The sequence below is a fragment of the Poecilia reticulata genome, linkage group LG14 (assembly GCF_000633615.1).
Source record: "Poecilia reticulata strain Guanapo linkage group LG14, Guppy_female_1.0+MT, whole genome shotgun sequence".
NCBI classification, from domain to species: Eukaryota; Metazoa; Chordata; class Actinopteri; order Cyprinodontiformes; family Poeciliidae; genus Poecilia; species Poecilia reticulata.
This window is the reverse complement of record NC_024344.1, coordinates 4,810,539-4,829,295: the sequence shown is the minus strand read 5'-3', so window position 1 is coordinate 4,829,295 and position 18,757 is coordinate 4,810,539. Positions and strand designations below refer to the sequence as shown.

Here is an 18,757-nt window from a genome sequence, read left to right as displayed (position 1 = left end):
AAACATGGCAGCAAGTTCTGTAAAGGCCTGTTAATGACCCATGATTTAAATCAGGTGTGTTGAAGCAGGAGGCCATTTAAAACATGTCATCAGCCCTCGATGACATAAGGCATTGCTGCCTTTAAACTGTGCAATTCAGTTCAGCTTCTTTTAGCAGCTCAGCTGCAATATTCTTATTTTAATTTAGGATGCGCTCCGAAAAGTGTTTTTAACAACACTTCAAATAAACCAAAATATCAAAAAATAAACTGAACTGCAGTGTATGTGAAATCACCTGGTTTTATACTGTTTCAGCTTAAGACAGTTACATTAGTCTAGTATGTTTTGATATTTCCAAAGTTCAACACACTTCATGAGCTATTGGAAATGGTTTAAACAGCTGAAGCTTGTGTGTTGCAGATGAAAACAATTAAAAAGCGTTCAGGACAGTAGTTAGGATGGAGGATCTCTCTGGGCACCAAACGTAACCTTCCCTCACATCTTCTGGTCTTTTCTTTGTAAAAATGTATTTCTTATTCTTATTTTAATAGTTTAAACACCAAATACATGTTAATACACATTAAAGGAAACGTGGAAACTCTGTTAGTGCTATTCCAGAAGCTAATATTAGGTTTTCCTCATCTCTGCTCTTGGGATTACAGCCAATCCTGGTAACATGACAAGCAGCATTGTACCTGGGTATTTCAGCTTTTCAAGCCGCATTGTCTTTTGAATATTTTACATAATGCTCTACAAAAGAAATCCTCAAATAGAAGATTTTCTGCAAGTAGGCAGAGGTCAAGAATTACTGCAGTGTTTGACGATTAGTTCCTGTTCTCACATTTATATCTCAAATCTGTTTTTGAAGACCGTAGAACTATGTTTTCATTGCGTAAATTAGGCTTTATGCATCTGATGTTTTCATAAAGCCTGCAACTTGCTGATGCAGTGTAATTTTTTTTATCAATTAGGCACACTGTTGTATAAGCAAAAACTATTTTTAAATGTCCGTCTCTCTAGGTAAGTGAGAATCTATGTAGATCTTTGGTGTTAAGTAACAGAAGTGAACTCCTTTTCCCTTGATTATCATTGCATCCAGGAATGTGGGATCTCAGTAATAACATCCACCCTCTTAAAAGCTGCTGCTGCACCAGAGATAGAAGCATTTGATACTCCTGATCCTGAACTTAACCAAATGTGGCATTTTCCCACGGAGCTGGGAGCGTCCTGCTTTTCTGCAACGCTAGAATACAAAAAAATCCCACAAATTTCCCAGATGATGTTGAGTTCTCCTCAACAACCAGAGTCTTCTGTTTGGGAAGCGCCCCATGTTCCTCCCAGACAACAGATTAGTCGGTTAGCAACAACACCCTCCTCTCAGCGAGAGACAAACATCTGGTGGCCAGACTCTGCTGCTGTGAAACTCCCTCCACTGTTTTTCTCTCTTACAGTTTTTTTTTTTTTTCAAATCCACACCTTTGGCTCTTATTTTACTGCATTTCTTTCTACAATCCTGCAGCACCTCTCACAAACACAAATGTTTTAGTTTTTGTAAATGTGTAAAATTATATTTTGCCTGTTTTATGATTCTGAACAACAATGTAAATGTCACCATGTTTCCATTTACGTTGGGTTTCCTCTGACTGCACGGTTTGTTGTTTTCTGAACCTGTACGTCTTAGCTGATATGAAATTCATTTACTGGGAAAGTTTTGAAAAATTTAGAGAAGAAATACAACACACAGGCAGATATTTCCTTTCATCTGTCTCCATAATGTTTTTTTTTTTATCCCATCTGTTTCCATCTGTTTCTGTCAGACTGGGAAGAGGAGCAAGTCAGCAGTCCAAACATCCTGAGGCTGATCTACCAGGGACGTTTTCTACACGGCAACGTAACACTAGGAGGTGAGAAAACACCGGAGCTGCTGCCGCCCAGGGAAAAACGCCTGAGCGCTCACAGACATGCACGCAGAAATCACAGCAGTTTGCTGCTGGAAACTTCTTTGCTGTTCTCATCTTTTTCCTGAGCCACAGAACAGAGGTACCTCAGTGCTCTGGACAAGCCTGCTTTGATGGAGGGAGGGGCAGGGGGAGCTCGGGGAACAAGAAAAATCAGAAAAAACACTGTAGACTGGCATTGGAGGAGACCTTGGGAAGGACAAAGAAGACACAGGGAGGAGGGAGAGAACGGTGGCTTCAAAATGAAAACCACCAGCAAAAAGAAAAGAAAAAAAAAGATAGGATGCTCGTCTTTGCAGCAGCCACACCTTGCTTCCCTTCAGCTTAAGGCTTCTTATTTTTAACCATCCTTTGTTCGTTTTACAAAGTTGAATCCAGTAAAGCATCCTTAGCACTTTTATACTCTTCCCACATGTCGCATTGGTTTTATTGCTGGTGTGAGACGTTAAGACGACAATAGGAAATCCTCTTGCTTCTAAGCCAAATCATTCAGAGGTTCTAAAATGCAAACGTGGATTTAGTTGGCATTATTGGAGGGGATGGCTTCAGTCAAGGTTGTTTTTTTTATATATAACAAAAATAAGAAGGTTATTCTCAACTGTTGGAGTCAGGGGCCCGATACAGGGCCCAACATCCTTTTTTTACTGGGTTATGGACCTTTTCCTGGGCATAAATAAAATAATAAAAAACAAACAGGAGTCTATTTATACAATGCCTTATTGGTAAGATTTCTACTCTTATTGCATTTAAAAATCGATCATCATCCACGAAATGTGTCTATTTTGCCCCCAACAATTACAAAAAGAATGTTTAATGAAATAAAGACGGTTAAACACATGAAACAAGTAATTGTATAAATATTCACCCCCTTCAAGTCAGTATTTACTAGATGCACCTTTGGTTGCAAACATAGCACACAGTCTCCAGAACATCTACCCCAGTAAAAATACCACTATAAAGTCTTCAAACCATTTCTGTGCAGCCTTGGCTTGTTGTTTTGCTGTAAAATAAATGTCCTCTGAAGTAGAGGGAAACATATTGTCCTCCGCGATGCCCAAAAAGCTCCACTTTGGTCTCATCAGACTAAAGAATTTTCTTAAACTTGACCATGGAGTTTCCCACATGAAACTCTAGTTGAGCCGTAATGTAATGAACAGTGGCTTTCTAACTGCCATTCTCCCAAAAAGCTTTGACTGGTGGAAAAACCTAAGGAAACGGTTTTGGGACGCTCAGTCTCTCCCTGATGACGCTCGTAACTCCTACATCGCCGTTGGAGGTGTCCTCTGTCCTCTCTTGGCAGATCTGCCATGTCTCTTACATTTCTTGACAATGGATTTTACTGAAATCCAAGTTTTAGGTTCACATGTCTTAGACATTTTTTTGTGTGTCCATCCCCTGACTTGTACTTTTACTTGATCGTTCTTTTGGCTTCATGCTGCAATGGTTGCGAGAATTGCTGATTTAGCAGTGAACTAATTCCCAAATGTGCTTAATGCTTATAAATGTTGGTGAATCTGTTATAAAAAGGTCAAAAGTGTTAAGAATCCAATTAAAAATGCAATAAATTGTTTAAAAAAAAAATTTCCTCGATCATTTAAAATTAGATATATTCCAGAAATAAGTCTCAATCTGATTAGACAGATTGAGAGTAAATGAGAAAATGTGTAAGTATATAAAAAAATGTCCTAACATTTACTCTTTACATTTTTGGTGGTTTCCTAATGATTGGTTAACTTTGGGAAGAATTTAAAAAATGCTAAATGTTTAAATGTTACTTTAAAGCTCATGTTAATTGAAGTATTTTAGTATTTTTTATTAATAGTGTTAACCTTTTTTAAAGAAACTGAGCAGCTAAAGAACTAAAGAGAGGCTGAATTAGTCAATAGGTGGCGCTATTAGTTATATGGCTTTATAATATTGCATCCATTTTTGTAACTTTCAGTCAGAAAGACTTTATCATTGAGCCACAGACCTGCCCGCCTGAAACTGCTTAATTTTCTCCACAATGGAGCCCAGCCCTTTCGAGTCCGTTTTAATTTGTTCTCAGCTCTGGCAGGCTATTGAGGAGTGAAATGATACTGATGTTGGATGACATTGCACTGGCTGAAAATGACCTTTACATCCTTCTACTTTCCTCTCACCAGCCCTCAAGCTGCCCCTGGGGAGGTCCACGGTGATGCATTTAGTTGCCAGAGAGACTTTGCCTGAGCCAAATTCCCAAGGTAACGAGCTCTCCATCTTCCCCGTTTCCATTCAGAGGGCTTTTCCACGAGCTGGAGAACTTTTAAATATTCCACTCCCAGCCATTATTTGTTTCTACACATGGTTTCTGTTTCTGGAACAGCCAGTAGTGCAAATAATTGGCACTTATAGGTTTTGCTCCCAAGACAACAGCTTATTGTGCAGATTATAGATCTGATATAAATCACAGAAGATGGCAGGTTTCCTGTAGATCACTGTAGATTCATGACTGAGCCCATTTAAAACAATTAAAATGCAGGTTTTAGTTGGAATCAAATAGATTTTTGGTAGAAAAACATCACTCTTGTTTATAAGTATTCCTTAAAAAATGTAGGGTCGATTTAAGATGATTGTTTGTTATCTCCTGGGTTTTAATGTCCCAGGTTCTAAAAAATAATTTTAATCTGATATGAAGTATGCAAAATTACATTGCTGTGTATTAATCAAAGATAAAACATAAATTTAATTTGGCCTCATTTCTTCTCTGGATAAATGAAGCCATCCTGAGTCGACCATGAAGCGTTAACTAATATGTTAGTTAAACTGCAACTCGATTCCTTTTATTAGACGCTTTGCTGACTCACTGTTTGTCCGTGTGATGGAGCTTTATGTGTGTGTTTGTGTTCAGGTCAAAGGAATAGAGAGAAGACTGGGGAGAGTAACTGCTGCGTCATTCTGTAAATACACACCTGCGCTGCCAGCCCTCCGTTCTGCTAGTCCGTTCACGCCGTCAATGTCCTGGACCCGATGAGCTTGTCCTCTGTCCTGGAGCCTGTCTGCCACCCGGATGCACCCACTAACCCCGCAACACACCCACACACACACACAAACGCGCACACACACACCTCCTTACCACCACTCACCCCCTTCATTCACACATTTACAGGTTAAGTAGGACGTCAGCAGGCTCAGGCTAATCCAAGACCGAATTGGGGAGCAGGAAGTTGATTAACAATACAGTTGATTCCTATGCTATACTTGATTTGTTGTTTTTAACTGAAAAATAGAAGAAGGAACTGGACTTGCATGTGTTTTTTCTTTCTCTTTGCTTCTTTCCTAAACCTTCTGCCATACGCTGTCACACCTCTAATCGCCATCTTCGGCTGGTCAGCGGAGTTCGGCTTCTGGCCGAAGCTTCGCTCCGGCTTCTTCTCGTTGCAACACAGCGGCCAAGTTTGTGTGTGTGGCCTTGTTTTCTCATGTAGACCCGCTGAGAGTTTTAACCGCTGAGCTCATCAGAGCCTCAATGGTGACGCTGGGTGTAAAACCTTACGTGTTTGTCGTCTGAAAGCACCTCAGTGCAGCAGAGGAAGCGTAAAACGTGCCTGATCAGAGAACTCGAACCAGGACTCACTCACTCACTCTGAACACATCTGTGTCCTTTTTAACTGCCCTCCTCTATATGTGCCCTTAAAGGTCGCAGGACAGAAATAACAAACCTGTGCAGAAATAATCCTGTTTTTAGCCAAATAGAAGCAAGTATACAACCAGCCAGTGTTGGCGGTGCATCGTCTTTGGAGACTGGGTTCTAGCAGTCCATGAGTATTACTGACCAACTGAACTGGTGATTTATTAAAAGCATTGTGTGAATTTTTCTCCCTCTCCTGCAACATCCCGATCTCATCACTTTGCCATCAGTGTTGTGAAGGATCTCTGAGACGTCACCTTAAGTTTGAAAAGGCTCCCTCCTTGTCTTAATTCTCTCTTCTCACCTCTCCTTCAGCATTAATGAGTCTATTTTGCACAACAGAAGCATGTGCTCTTTCATCAGATTAAAGCAAATGTATGAAATGGGTTTTATTTTATGTTTCCAATGGAAGTAATGTTCCAAACTGAGGTTAACACATGTAGAATATACTTAATATGAATCTTTATCTAGAACATGGAGATTTTAGATCTTGGTGATATCCATTATATTGGTGTTTAGTCGATGCGATTGTGTATGCGGTTAGCCTCTAGCCAGTTCACAGTCACTCACTGACAATGTCTTTGTGTTTAACAGCAGCAAATCCTCCCTAATTGTTCATGGACTGATGGGTTTTTATTCTCTGTTTTTCTGTCCAGTTTTATTTTTCATTTATTTGTAATTTAATGTAATCCAATTTTTTGTGTGTGTGTTTTTTCTTTTTTGCTTCAAAGAATTGCTTTATAACAGCACTAGGTCTTAAAAATATTGTTTATATTGATCAGGGTTCAAATCTGTACAGAGAAAAAGATGTTTTGAAACCAGTTGTAAATAGCACTAATGCTCCCTCTCCCCACCCCTCCAAATCTTCAAAATACATCTGTAAACTAAATAAAGGTTATTGAAGTGCACTTTGTTCTGTCGTTCTTCACAGACCATTAACTCTTAGTTACACACAGGCTGGAAAGGAATGAAAGTTTTGGAAATTATATTTTACATCTGGATAAGTATGGAAAAAAATAGTCTAAAACAATATTTGTGTTTTCATTTCTCATCCATCCACCCATTTGTTCCTTTTTCATATATATTTTTTTGTTCTTACTTATTTTGCATTTAATTCCTGACATCTGTGGAAATGCCTTTTTATGTACATCATATTTGGATTTCTACTTTAGACAATGATGCAAAAACCAAAACTCGGGTAACGCAGTCTCCAGTAACACTAGAAAAACACTAGATATATGAGAAACATTAGAAAAAGTGGAGACTTCTAGTAGAACAGCTGGTTACCATGGAAACTGAGACAAACTGGATGACAGGCATTACTGACAAAAAAATTAAAGTCTCCCTGCAGCTCAGGCACTAAATTGATTGATCTCCTACATCTACCAAAAAAAAATAAAAAATCACACTTCAGCAGTGTACTAAATTAAACATTATTTCAATAATGTTGTAATGAAACATCATTCCCATGTCTGGGCCTTCTAAGCAGTAACCCATAACTCAGATCTTAGAAATGATTTCTCAGTTTGTAATGCATCTGAGAAATAAGACGATATAAGCAGCAGAGGTCAGTCTGACGCAAATCAGGAAGAAAACCTGAAGAACTGCTATAAAATGACAAATAATAATGAATGAATGCAGGAGACCTTCAGCATGATTTCAAAGACTGCAGCTGGTAATGAACTGTGAAAACACGTCTGCATAATGATAACATAAGTCATTTTGGTGAGGAGGTAAGGAAATCTTTTCTTTGTTCTCACCAAAAAAAACCCTCCAGTTTGCAAATAAACATTTTACAGACATGCTTTTTGAAAACATCTAGTTCTGGGATATATTAGAAAAGGGATAAATAATTTTGTGAAATAAATAAATCTGTTGCTGTCTAATAATCAAACTTGGTTACAAGGTTGTGAAAGGAAGAAACTTGGTATTAATTTCAAAGCGTTTGTTTTCTTGTAATAAAACTAAAAGCTAGAAAAAGAATGTTTGTTCTTTACAATGTTGAACGAATTGACAACATTTCAATGCAACTGGTCGTGCATTATAGAGTTATTTGAGAACTGACATTCTTGGAATCCCCATTACGCCTGACGAAGTTTGGACTTTGTCATGCAAACACACCATTTTACGACCAATCAATTTACGGCACAATAAGCAGCAGGCTTTGAGGAAGAGAGCACTGACTCCGTCACTCTTTTTTTTCTTTTTGTTAATTCAGCTTGAATAGCTACAAGAAAAAGATCAAATGGTTGCATCAATCAAACGTGTTGCTGTAAGGTTGTGTGTCCAGGTTAGACAACAGTGAACAGGTCAAAGTTCAGCAAGCAGTGCTGTGTTGAACACAGGGTCCAGGTCAGCCTGCCTGCCTGGCAACCTTTTCTGCAAACATGTAATGCCTCATGTACTGAGTTAATGACACAGGGAACAAACAAGGTTTCATTACCGTGTGGGTTGTTTTAAATGAAAGAAAAAGCTCCCATAAATAAATCTTTGACGTGTCAAAACAGTATGAGAGCAGCTTTGAAAGGTTAATTCATTCACAGGTGATGACTGTATGTCCTGTGCAGACTTTTCCCTTCCTCCTCTCATCCTTCTCTCCTACTGAGTCCACAAAGCTGCAGTAGGTGCCAGATGTGAAAGACGCTATTCTCTCTTTACTGGAGAAAACTGGGATATAGTTTGTGGAGACCAGTGACTGAAACACAGCAGTCAAGATCATGTTTGTGTTAAAGGGGCGGTATTATGTGTTTTCTAGAGACATAGTGCAACTTTGTAGCACAATCAAGTGACTCTGTTACCTTCAGTTTTAATAAAAAAAACACTCTGTATGTCAAACAGAATTTAAAATAAATTTCACTTCGTAAATTGGTCATCTGTATCTTTAAGAAGCTCCTGCTCTTTCCAACACGTCATCATGACAGCGTTTCTCCATTATGCCGTTAACAACCATTCTTGGGAGCATTAGACTGAGAACGACTACATATGATGAGCTCAGTAGACACGTAGCTCCAACAGGTGTTTGCTAATTGCTGCTGCTGCTAGTCTGGAGGAGCTCAGTGTGGAAACTTCAAGGAGGAGCTTTGTGAAAATAACAAGCGCTTTGTGAGACTAAGCCTTTAAGCACTCCTCAATGGCTGCCACTTGAGATTCAAGGATTTTTTAAAACATGCATGAATTAATGTTTTTGATAAGAGAATAACTTTATAACATAATGTAAAGCTTAAAAAGTCCAATTTACATAATATCCCACCCTTTGAAACCAGCTGGTGTCATTGCTGGGGTCTCAATGTCAACATTGTTCAATAAAGAAAGTATTTTGATCCTGAAAGGTCGCAGAGACTGGGAAGATGACTCCTTTTCCAAGAATAATGTAATATGCTCACACATAATAAAGACACCAGTTCATATGAATACATATTCTAAAGCCCTTCAAACCTCACATACGTTTTATTTCCAGATTAAAAAGTTTGAGGATGCTGCCATCTTCTGGCTTAACACATTAGATCATCTTTAAAACCTTAAAACAAACAATGCTTTCAAACTGCACTTGTACACAGAAACTTCTCTTATCTGAGGTAAAATAAACATTTTATGAGTCGTATTTTACAACTTTATATGCTTATTTTAAATTGGATGGATATTTTACCAGAATCTTTCACAAAACATTTCTTATTTCTGTACTTGTAGATGCCTTCAAATATTTTTTGAAACATACTTCTAATCATATTCCTGTCCGTGCTCCACCCAAATACACAAAGTCTCAGTAAGAAAAGAGAGAAAACCCAAACAGAGTAATTGATGGATGATAAATTTACTTAAATATAAATAATCATACATCTGAAATCAAGTAGCGCTACCACTTTTAGGAAATTAAAATAATAAATAAAAGCTTTTCAGTCTATTTGAAAACATTTCATCTGGGACTGTGTGGAACCCAACGGATTATTGAGCTTCACCTTTCAAAAACTTAAAGTTATGAGCGAATAATCGTCTTTTCTAGAGACAAGTGATAGAATGCTGGGAAACCAAGGTGGTAGCAATAACATATTACAGAAAGATGCATTAAATAAAAAAGATGGTTTAAGTTTTTCATTTTACTTTGGGGACATCGGCCGTTTTGCTGGACTTGGGCTGAACAACCTGTAGCCTCTGAACCCAGCGGCTCCATATCGCCTTGATCTCCTTGGTTCTCAGACAATACACAAACGGGTTTATGAGCGGAGGGAAGAAGCTGTAGAAAAAGGTTGTGGCTATTCGGCTGTCCGGGGTCATCTGCATGTTAGGAACGTGTGGTGCGGAGTAGACGAAGAAGCGTGGTATGTAGTAGATTGAAATGATGAAGCCCTGGGTGGCACACGTCGATAAGGTCTTCCTTCTGCCCTGTGGAGGGCAGCAGATCACAGTTAGGTCCCTCTGAAACAAGAATAAAAGCTACGAAAAGGTGCATCTCACCTGTCCGCTGGTCATGTGAAAGACTGAGATTATGATGAAAAAGTAGGAGAAAATCACAAAGCCCAAAGGAACAAGAAGGATAAACATTGCAGTGACATATGAAGCCCAGGACAGATAACTTTTATCCCCACATGCAAGAGCGGTAAGGGATAGAGTTTCACAAAAAGCCTGTATGATTTCATTAGACCCACAAAAAGATATCTGGGTAAAGTTAATGGAGGTGACACCAGGGAAGACGTGTGCCACTAACCAGGAGAAAACTGTCAGGATTGTCATAGTCGGGGCCGTCATAAGCATGGGATATCTGAAAAGGGAAAAAAAGAAAATATGAATGTTTTCTTATAAGACTCAGGCCAAAAAAGTGTAGTCGCTTCTTTACCACCTGAGAGGAAAACAGACGGCCAGATACCGATCCACAGCCATGGTCAGCATAATCATGGAGTTCAAACTCCCAAAATAGTGGATCATGTGTCTTTGGAAATGGCATGTGTAAAAGCCAATGCTCGCATCATTCCACCAGTAGCGAGCAATAAGTTTTGGTAAAGCCACTGTGGTAAAGCCTAAAGAAAAGCAACAACATGCATCAGAACCATTTCAAAGATACAAAATACAGTTTGACATTAAAATATACAACATTCACCAATGTCTGAGAGCGCCAGGCTGACCATGATGATGTACATGGGCTTCTGGAGACTGTGCTCCAGAGCAAACATCACCACCAACACCAGGTTTCCCACCACTGTGGTCACATAGAGGATGAACAAAAACCATGCCACCGTGTGAAAATACTCCAGCTGGAGACCTGGGAAGCCCACGATAATAAACGCTGAGACTTCAGTGTAGTTCTCCTCCACTTGAGCCATGCTGCAAGCGGAGTGGGGCGAGAAAACTGTCAGACTGGCAGCAGCACTAGTATTCAACTGAATAACATCCAGGAAATGTGAGCAGAGATCTCACCCTGTTTTTGTTTTTGACAGTGTGGTGGGTAAAAGCAGAAGACTCAGAGTTTTATTTAAGATGTTCCAGCAAAGGGAGCTTAAAGTTTGTTGATGCAACTTTGTCTCAGAAGAGAAAATATAATTAGCTTGTTCAAGTTGTCTAGGAGGAGAAAGACACCAGGCCCCCGGCGACCCTGTAAGGGTGAGCGGGTGTAACTATTGGATGAATGGATGGGAGTTGTCTGGGAAAGCTTTGAATAACAATTTAGTCCTAGAAACTACTTTAAGATGTTACACTTTCAGCAGACTCAAGGAATCTGCCAGGTTCATCTTAACTCTTATGGAAAGATCTGCCACCAGGTGCTGACTGAAACAGGAAAAACATCTTTACAGAAATCTTTAATTCTTTAAGTGACATAAGCAAACTGGTAGAGACTGAGCTCATGGCCACTATTTCAAAAATTCTTGCAGAGATTGTGGTTAAGAGGTTTTTTTCTGATTTTTAAGTTACATAGTGAGTTAGACCAAAAGAACCCAAGAATGGCTGCAGTTGATTGACTAAAAAAAGCCAAGGAAGTGCACATTTGCACACATTTTCATTGAGTGCATGTCTGTACTTCCTAGGCTTTTAACAGGACAATAATTGAATATTTCTAGCCAAAAAGTGGGCTAAAAATCCTGGTTTGTTGTTTTATAGAATAAACTGGAAGAAGTCTTATCATTCTTGACAGACTGTCATTTTGAGCGATGTAGGATAACTACATACCTCATCAAACTTCTGCCACAGTTTGAAACAGAAATTGGTTCAATGGTAAAACAATATTGTATAACTCTGACTATGGCCTCAAAAACTAGATACATACAATAAAATTAAACAATTGTACGTCTTCCTCCTGATCTGGGTGAACCTGAATTGCTCACCTGCCTTAAAGCCTGATTGAGGTTTTGAAGTTGATCTGGAGGATGAATTTTCACTCTGCTGCACCACTGTGGACTGGAATTACAAACCCCACTTCAGCCAGAGTTTTGAAAACGGGGAACATTACTCCACTTAAAGTGACGAAAAGTTTCCTGATCCCATTTAGAGGTAGAAAATCCTGCAGCAATGGATCAGCTGCACCAAACATGCTCCAAAGCCTCCTGTCCATAACTCTTCAACATGCTGTCAGCTCCCAGAGAGCCAGATGCATTGAGTTCAGGTCAGACATCTCTCAAATATATATTTCATCATGAAAATATTCCCTGGTATAAAGGGATTGTCAGTGTTTTGACTGGACTAAAACTTTACTTTTCTGTGAAGATATCATTTGCCGTTTATTTGCTAAGTAGTTAGCATGAGCTAGGCCTAGCTGAACTGGTTCAAATTAAGGTTTCTCAATAAAGTCTTATTAGACATCATGTTTTTTCTTCATATGGTCTTTTTTTTTTTGCGAAATTCAATGAGAAACTAAACCATTTTCATCACAGTGTTTACTCATCTGTAATCCAGTTCTTGTGAACAGACTTCACCTATTTATTACCCTTTTACCCATTTATTGGTTTAAAACACAACTCAGCCTGCTGGGTCTAATCAACAGCATTAAATGCTTTAACCCAGCATTTTCTGATCACTGTTTTTCAAGTGAGCAGCTCAAAGACCTGATATGTAATTATTACAGCTGTTAGGAAAGTTTCTGTGTATAAAGAGTTTAATAAGCAATATTATTTGGGTGATAAAAGTTTCTTTTGTCTGTCCTGTGTCACTGTGCTGCTCTGTGATGGACTGTCCATGGTGAGGCCTCCCTTTTGAAAAACACTTCAGCTCCCCATGCAAACCCACAAGGTCGACCAGGTATAGACAATGGATGGATGGATTTCTGTTTTTCATCACAGAACAGGAAGGAGGCAGCAGATGTTAAATCAGATCCTCCCAGGATCAATTAGTGAGTTTATCACAACAAGTTTGAGTAAGACTCCGGCCCTCTGAGAATAGAAATAGGCTTGTGGGAAGAAGAAAAAAACATCAGGATTCTCCTGAGGCCAGGTGAGAAGATACTGTCCCATTATGGTGCAACAAAAAAAAAAACAGTGTGACTGATTAGGAAAATTCATGCAAAGTAACAACAAGTTACCTCTAAAAGCCGGTATGACTCTCTTTCTTTGATTGCACAAAGTTGTAAAGTAAAAAGAAAAAAATTCTGTATCTTTTTTCAAAACATCTCTAAAAATCCAGATCGTTCAGAATGTTGAACTACTTAAAAACTGATTTTCTAACAAAAGTGTGCCGTTTAATAAACACCACTGATCTGAAACAGTAAACAATTTCCTGTAATTTTGATTTTGTTCTGGGCTCTGGCATGACAGACGGACATGAAGCTAATCTGTGATTGGACATTTTTATAAAATCCATCCATCCATCCATTTTCTTACACCCTTGTCCCTTAATGGGGTCAGGAGGGTTGCTAGTGCCGATCTCCAGCTAACGTTTCAGGCGAGAGGCGGGGTCACTCTGGACAGGTCGCCAGTCTGTCGCAGGGCAACACAGAGACACACAGGACAAACAACCATGCACACACACACTCACACCTAGGGGCAATTTGGAGAGGCCAATTAACCTGACAGTCATGTTTTTGGACTGTGGGAGGAAACCGGAGTACCCAGAGAGAGCCCACGCATGCACAGGGAGAACATGCAAACTCCATGCAGAAAGACCAGGGCCGGGAATCGAACCCAGAACCTTCTTGCTGCAAGGAAACAGCTCTACCAACTGTGCCACTGTGCAGCCCTTTTATAAAATCACAGTTGGTAAATATTTTTTAAATCTAATCAAACAATTCAATAACAGAAAATAAAAAAGCACATCAGAATTTGGTGGATAACCAAAACTGCATCTTTTCAATAAGCTTGATTTCCACATTCTGATGTTTCTTAGTGAAAATAATTTGTCCTTCTCCTTTATTCCTTGAAGTGAATCTCCTGTGGGATAAATACTCGTACTGCACCTGGGGAGGGAATTGTATTAATTTTCAACAATAACCTAATAGAAAATCCCTGTGGATGTTACACTGTGCACCAGCTTGACTTCAGGAGCCACGAATCTCTAATAGTCACTTGAGATAAGTTCTGGGTTTTGACACAACACACTGAGCCACATGCAGAGTCATAGGGCCGCATGCGGCTCTTCAGCCACTGGGCCTTTATTAAACCAGATGTAAAGACAATAACAAAGACAATAACTTTGGCAGTTCTTCTCTGTGTTTTTATGCAAAACCTATACAGAATATCAACAACAGAAAGGTTGAAGGCTTTCTTCTGGAAAGAGCTCACTCTGCTTGTCTGAGTCTACAAAACAAATACAGTTTGTTTTATTGAAAAGTCAAAAGCTGCTTGTTGGTGCATTCGTAGGTTGAAAATGATGGGCAGGCTTGGTTTGGAGTAATTGAACAAATAGAAATATAGAAAATGACAATTAGTGTTACAACAAGTAGATATACATATGAAAAGACAAAAACTAAGAGACAAACTGAGAAAGGTTAAAAAGTAAAAGTCGTGTTTCTAAACTCCAAGCATTGTTTGAACAATATTTCCAAATCTTACCAAATAATTTATTATTATAACATTATAGAAAGATTTTTGCACCTAAATTTTACTAAACAGTCGAGAGAAATACCCATAAATTTAGCTTGGCCATTGTCATCCTACACAATTCAGTTTGATTCTCATTTTCTTTCACTGCTCTGTCTGGGATTTCTCCCATTGAACTGGATTTCAACCGGACCAAACAGCAAACAGAAGGACAAGTTGTCATTCATCTTTTATTGAGTCAGTTTGTTTCTTGTTATTGATTTCCTAAAGTGAGAAACTAGATGACAAACATTTATTTTGTACCCGATGAAGGAATTTCATCAATCACTTCATTCATTAAGCAACAGTAGCATTACAGCACGTCTCTTTTTAAGGGTACATGATGCACCAGATTGATCTTGGAAGCCTTGGGAGTCTAAAAGTCACTTGAGTTCAGCTTGGATGCTGTTATAGGCACAAGACAAGTGATCAGACGGGTCTAATAAGAATGATGACCGCATGTAAAGCAGCCGTTCAGGGTTCACTCCTCTGGAATTTGGATGCCATTAATCGCAGCTTTGGCGTCTAGTTTTTCAAACTATTAAGCGCATGTCCTAGTCTGAGAGACAAGACAAGATCAAATAAGATAAGATGCTTTTCTCTTATTAAATGAATGAAACAGGGATTTAGGTGAGCAAAGGCATGAACTGCTTTATTATTCATGTTCAACCCTGAGCTAAGCATGTTGAGGATGTTTAAACCAGAGCTTGTGATTTTTATCTTATAAAGTTTGAGATTTTGACGCTATTCTTCTTAGACTTTCATTTTAACGGCATACCAACAGCAAATATCCAGGGAATAAAGTTACTCGTTTCACAGGGCAACACAGTAATTGTTGTTGTTGGATAAGTTACATAATGTGAGCCCTTCTCTCCCTTGGCTTTTATGAGCAGTTAGGGAAACGGTGTTTACCTCAGGATGTGTCATCACCCTGCAGAAGCAATAACAACAAAACAAGTCATTAACCCTCTCCACAGGCTGCGCTCCATCCAGGGACTGAACAACATTTCAACTATGGAGTTACAGCAACTTTGCAGAAATAAACTTATTTATACTGCGTTGCAATGTGTTTTATCCCTGAAACTTTTCCGCGTTTTATCTTGCTACAAGCAGTCTTCGTTGTATTTTATCAGGATTTTACGTGAGAGACCGTCACAGAGTCAAGTAAAAGTATTTGCTCCCTTACAGATTTCTTCTGTTTTTTTGTCATGAAATATAATACCAGACAAAGACAACCTGAATAAATACAAAAAAACTGTTATCAAATGATGATTTAATTTACTAAAGGGGAAAAAATATCCAACCCAACCTCATTCATATCTCATGACAATGAGTAGAGCTTGAAACATAAACATACCAATAAATCGAGATCTTTGCTTTCTGGCCCAACTCTTTCTCTACCACAACAGATAATTCATTTTCAGCTTGAGAAGATGATCATGAGCATTCAAGAAAAAATAATCATGTTATCTTGAGAAAACAATCAATGTCTTCTTATGACAATGGGACAAATTATCTCATTATCTTGAGCAAACAGTTATCTTTATCTGATAAAAACATACGTACATATTGAGCCTCTCTTGGCTTCACTACAATACACCTGTATAATAAAAACATTTAAGAACAGTTTAAAATAGGGTAAAATATCCTTAAAATATCATAAAAATGTAGCATTTAGGAGATTTTATTCAGATTTAGGTTTTTGTTTTGGTTGAATATTCCCTCTACTTTAGCTTACTTTACCAGTTTTAACATTTGTGGCTTCAGCAATTTTGACTGAATTAAAAAAATTCAAGAAAAGCAGTTCTGTTTCAGAAGTGGTTGCATTTTTTATTTGTCTTGAAAGTTGGAATATTTGTGTGGTTTGGTCTTATGAATGCACAATCTGCCAGTAATTCGGCTGCACATCTATCATGCATTCACAACTGCTTGGGAATTCTCATTCATCTTTATAGGGCACCTCTTAGAGCCACAACGTTTCAAAGCAGGTTGATGATTTCTTTAATTCTCTGAGGATCCGTTCTGTGCAGAAGTCAGTTTTGGACACATGAACTCGATTCTTTTGCACCGTTGCTGAAGTGTTTTCATACATTGTTTGGAAAAGCAACACTCAGGGGATCAGAGTCAAACATAAGGCAGATATGAAAAGCTTCTAGGGCTTATCAGTTCCCTTACTGTTGGCATAGCAGCTGCTGACAGCACAGATAGGACTTGGTTTGCAACAACAGGCGTGACAGTAATCTGACAATGGATTTATTTAATCCTTTTTTTGTAAAAAAAAAATAGCACATTTATCCAACCTGCCTATTTCATTATAAGTGGATTTATTGGCTCACCTAACATGAAGTATTACTACGTCTTTCTCTTTTTTGTATGTATAGTTTCAGTGCTGGGAAACGTGGCTGTAATGGCTGTAATCTGTCTGGATCATAACCTCAGAACTCCAAAGTATGTCGCAGTTTTTAACCTTGCATTTGTGGACCTCTTAGGTAGCTGTGCTCTGATACCAAAGGTCCTGGATATCTTTTTGTTTAATCATTATTATGTCCCCTACAACGACTGCTTGACGTTCCTTTTCTTCTGCTACACTTGCCTTTCRATGCAGGCTCTTAATCTGGTTGCTCTCTGCTACGATCGCCTGATGGCCATCATGTTTCCTCTGCACTATCATGTAAGATTATGTTTTCCATGATTACCTTTTTTGGGGTTTTTGCAATAACTTGCGTTTTACTTGCAATTGGCCTTCTTACAAGGCTTTCTTTCTGCAAGTCTGTGGTCATTACAGCTATTTCTGTGACCATGGTCAAATCTACAAGCTGGCATGCAACGCATGTGATCTCACACCTCCTTCCATCTCTGTTTCTTTGGCTTCCTCTTATTATAATATGTTCCAGTTGTATTGGATACACTTTAGCTCAGGTGGTTGCAGCTCAGGAAAGGGCGAAGGCTCTCAGAACCTGCACAGCTCATCTCTTGTTGGTATTGATCTATTTCTGTCCAATATTGATCACGTTTACGATGGGTTCTGGCATCCATCCAAACGCCAGGTTCGTTAACTTGTCTTTGATCTTTGTTATTCCTCCACTGTTGAACCCAGTCATTTATGTTTTGCATACACAAGAAATAAGATTATCAATTAAAACAATACTGAAAGGCAGGAATAAATCTAAAATTATGGTAAAATAAATATTTTGAGGCCTGTTTTCAGAAGTATGTTGACGTATTTATTTCATTTTTGCATAAAAAGAGGACAGAGAGGCTTTATTTTAGCATTTATTCTGAATTATGTAATCTTTTTAGCTCAGTTGTCTCTGAATGCTAACTTCTGTTTTGATATTAATAACAATCAATTTCTAGTTCTTTTCTAGTTCCTGACTGGATTTCCTGTTAAATTCCTCTTGTCTTTTAATGTAAAGGCAAAGCATTTCCTAAAAGTTACAGTTCAACAAAGATTTACTTAAAATGAAATTCAGATTTATGAAATAATCCGCTGTTTCCTCTAGAAGAAAATGTTATTTACTCTAACTGAAGATATAAAATAAAAAACCTGAATAATTAAATTGTCTTTGTTTGCTGGACCCATTTACAGTATTTCATATTGGATTAACATTAACATTAACAAAACATTACTTCCATGTTTTTATGGTGTCTTATTGCTCTAAAAACATTGATATTGACAATATTGTACAATAATGATGTTTTTGATTGCCTGAAGGTTTGGGATATTAGCTTAGCACTATAGACTACTGCGCCTCATATGAATTTTATATTATTAAAACACTGTTTGTTTTACCAACGTATATTTGAAACCGTCTCCTCTTCAGAAAATAACATTGCCTATTTTTTTCTCTCAGTGACATTAAATAAACTGTTTTACAGCTTATTCTATTAGAGAACAAGGTTGAAATCTATTTTTTGATCAAAACAGAGCAACACAACCAGTTGACGTGCTTCTGTAGAAAATAGTTTATCTTCAAATGGCTTTGAAACCTTTATTTCTGAAACTTAAAATAGTTAGCTTGCTCCCACAGTTGCAACCTCTGCAGTAAAGGGTGGAGGTGTTAGCATGACCTGTTAGCATTTATGGTTTGATCAACGATTGGAAAATTATTTTCCACTTTGGACACATTTTGGGCAAATTGAACAGTGAGTCATTCTGTTTCCTTCTCTAGCTCTAA

At 38.3% G+C, this 18,757-nt stretch overlaps 2 protein-coding genes and 1 pseudogene across 2 annotated transcripts in view; 2 read left to right on the top strand and 1 right to left on the bottom strand.

Moving 5' to 3' along the window:
- The window catches only part of ubl3a (ubiquitin-like 3a), a 39,165-nt gene extending 32,671 nt beyond the window's left edge, over positions 1-6,494 (top strand). The window contains exons 3-5 of the mRNA XM_008427356.2: positions 1,797-1,883; positions 4,082-4,159; positions 4,807-6,494. Coding sequence (XP_008425578.1) covers positions 1,797-1,883; positions 4,082-4,159; positions 4,807-4,859 — 218 coding nt within the window. The 3' untranslated portion in view covers positions 4,860-6,494. The remainder of the gene's footprint in view (positions 1-1,796; positions 1,884-4,081; positions 4,160-4,806) is intronic.
- A 3,008-nt stretch (positions 6,495-9,502) lies between these two features.
- On the bottom strand, positions 9,503-10,947 carry or30bu1 (odorant receptor, family 30, subfamily BU, member 1). Its single transcript, XM_008427357.1, has 4 exons — positions 10,679-10,947; positions 10,421-10,598; positions 10,039-10,342; positions 9,503-9,966 (listed from the first exon to the last, which is right to left on the bottom strand). The coding sequence occupies exons 1-4, from the start codon at positions 10,899-10,901 to the stop codon at positions 9,676-9,678; spliced, it is 996 nt and encodes a 331-aa protein (XP_008425579.1). The 5' UTR covers positions 10,902-10,947; the 3' UTR covers positions 9,503-9,675.
- A 1,154-nt stretch (positions 10,948-12,101) lies between these two features.
- LOC103475688 (olfactory receptor 1468-like) lies at positions 12,102-18,757 on the top strand (annotated as a pseudogene).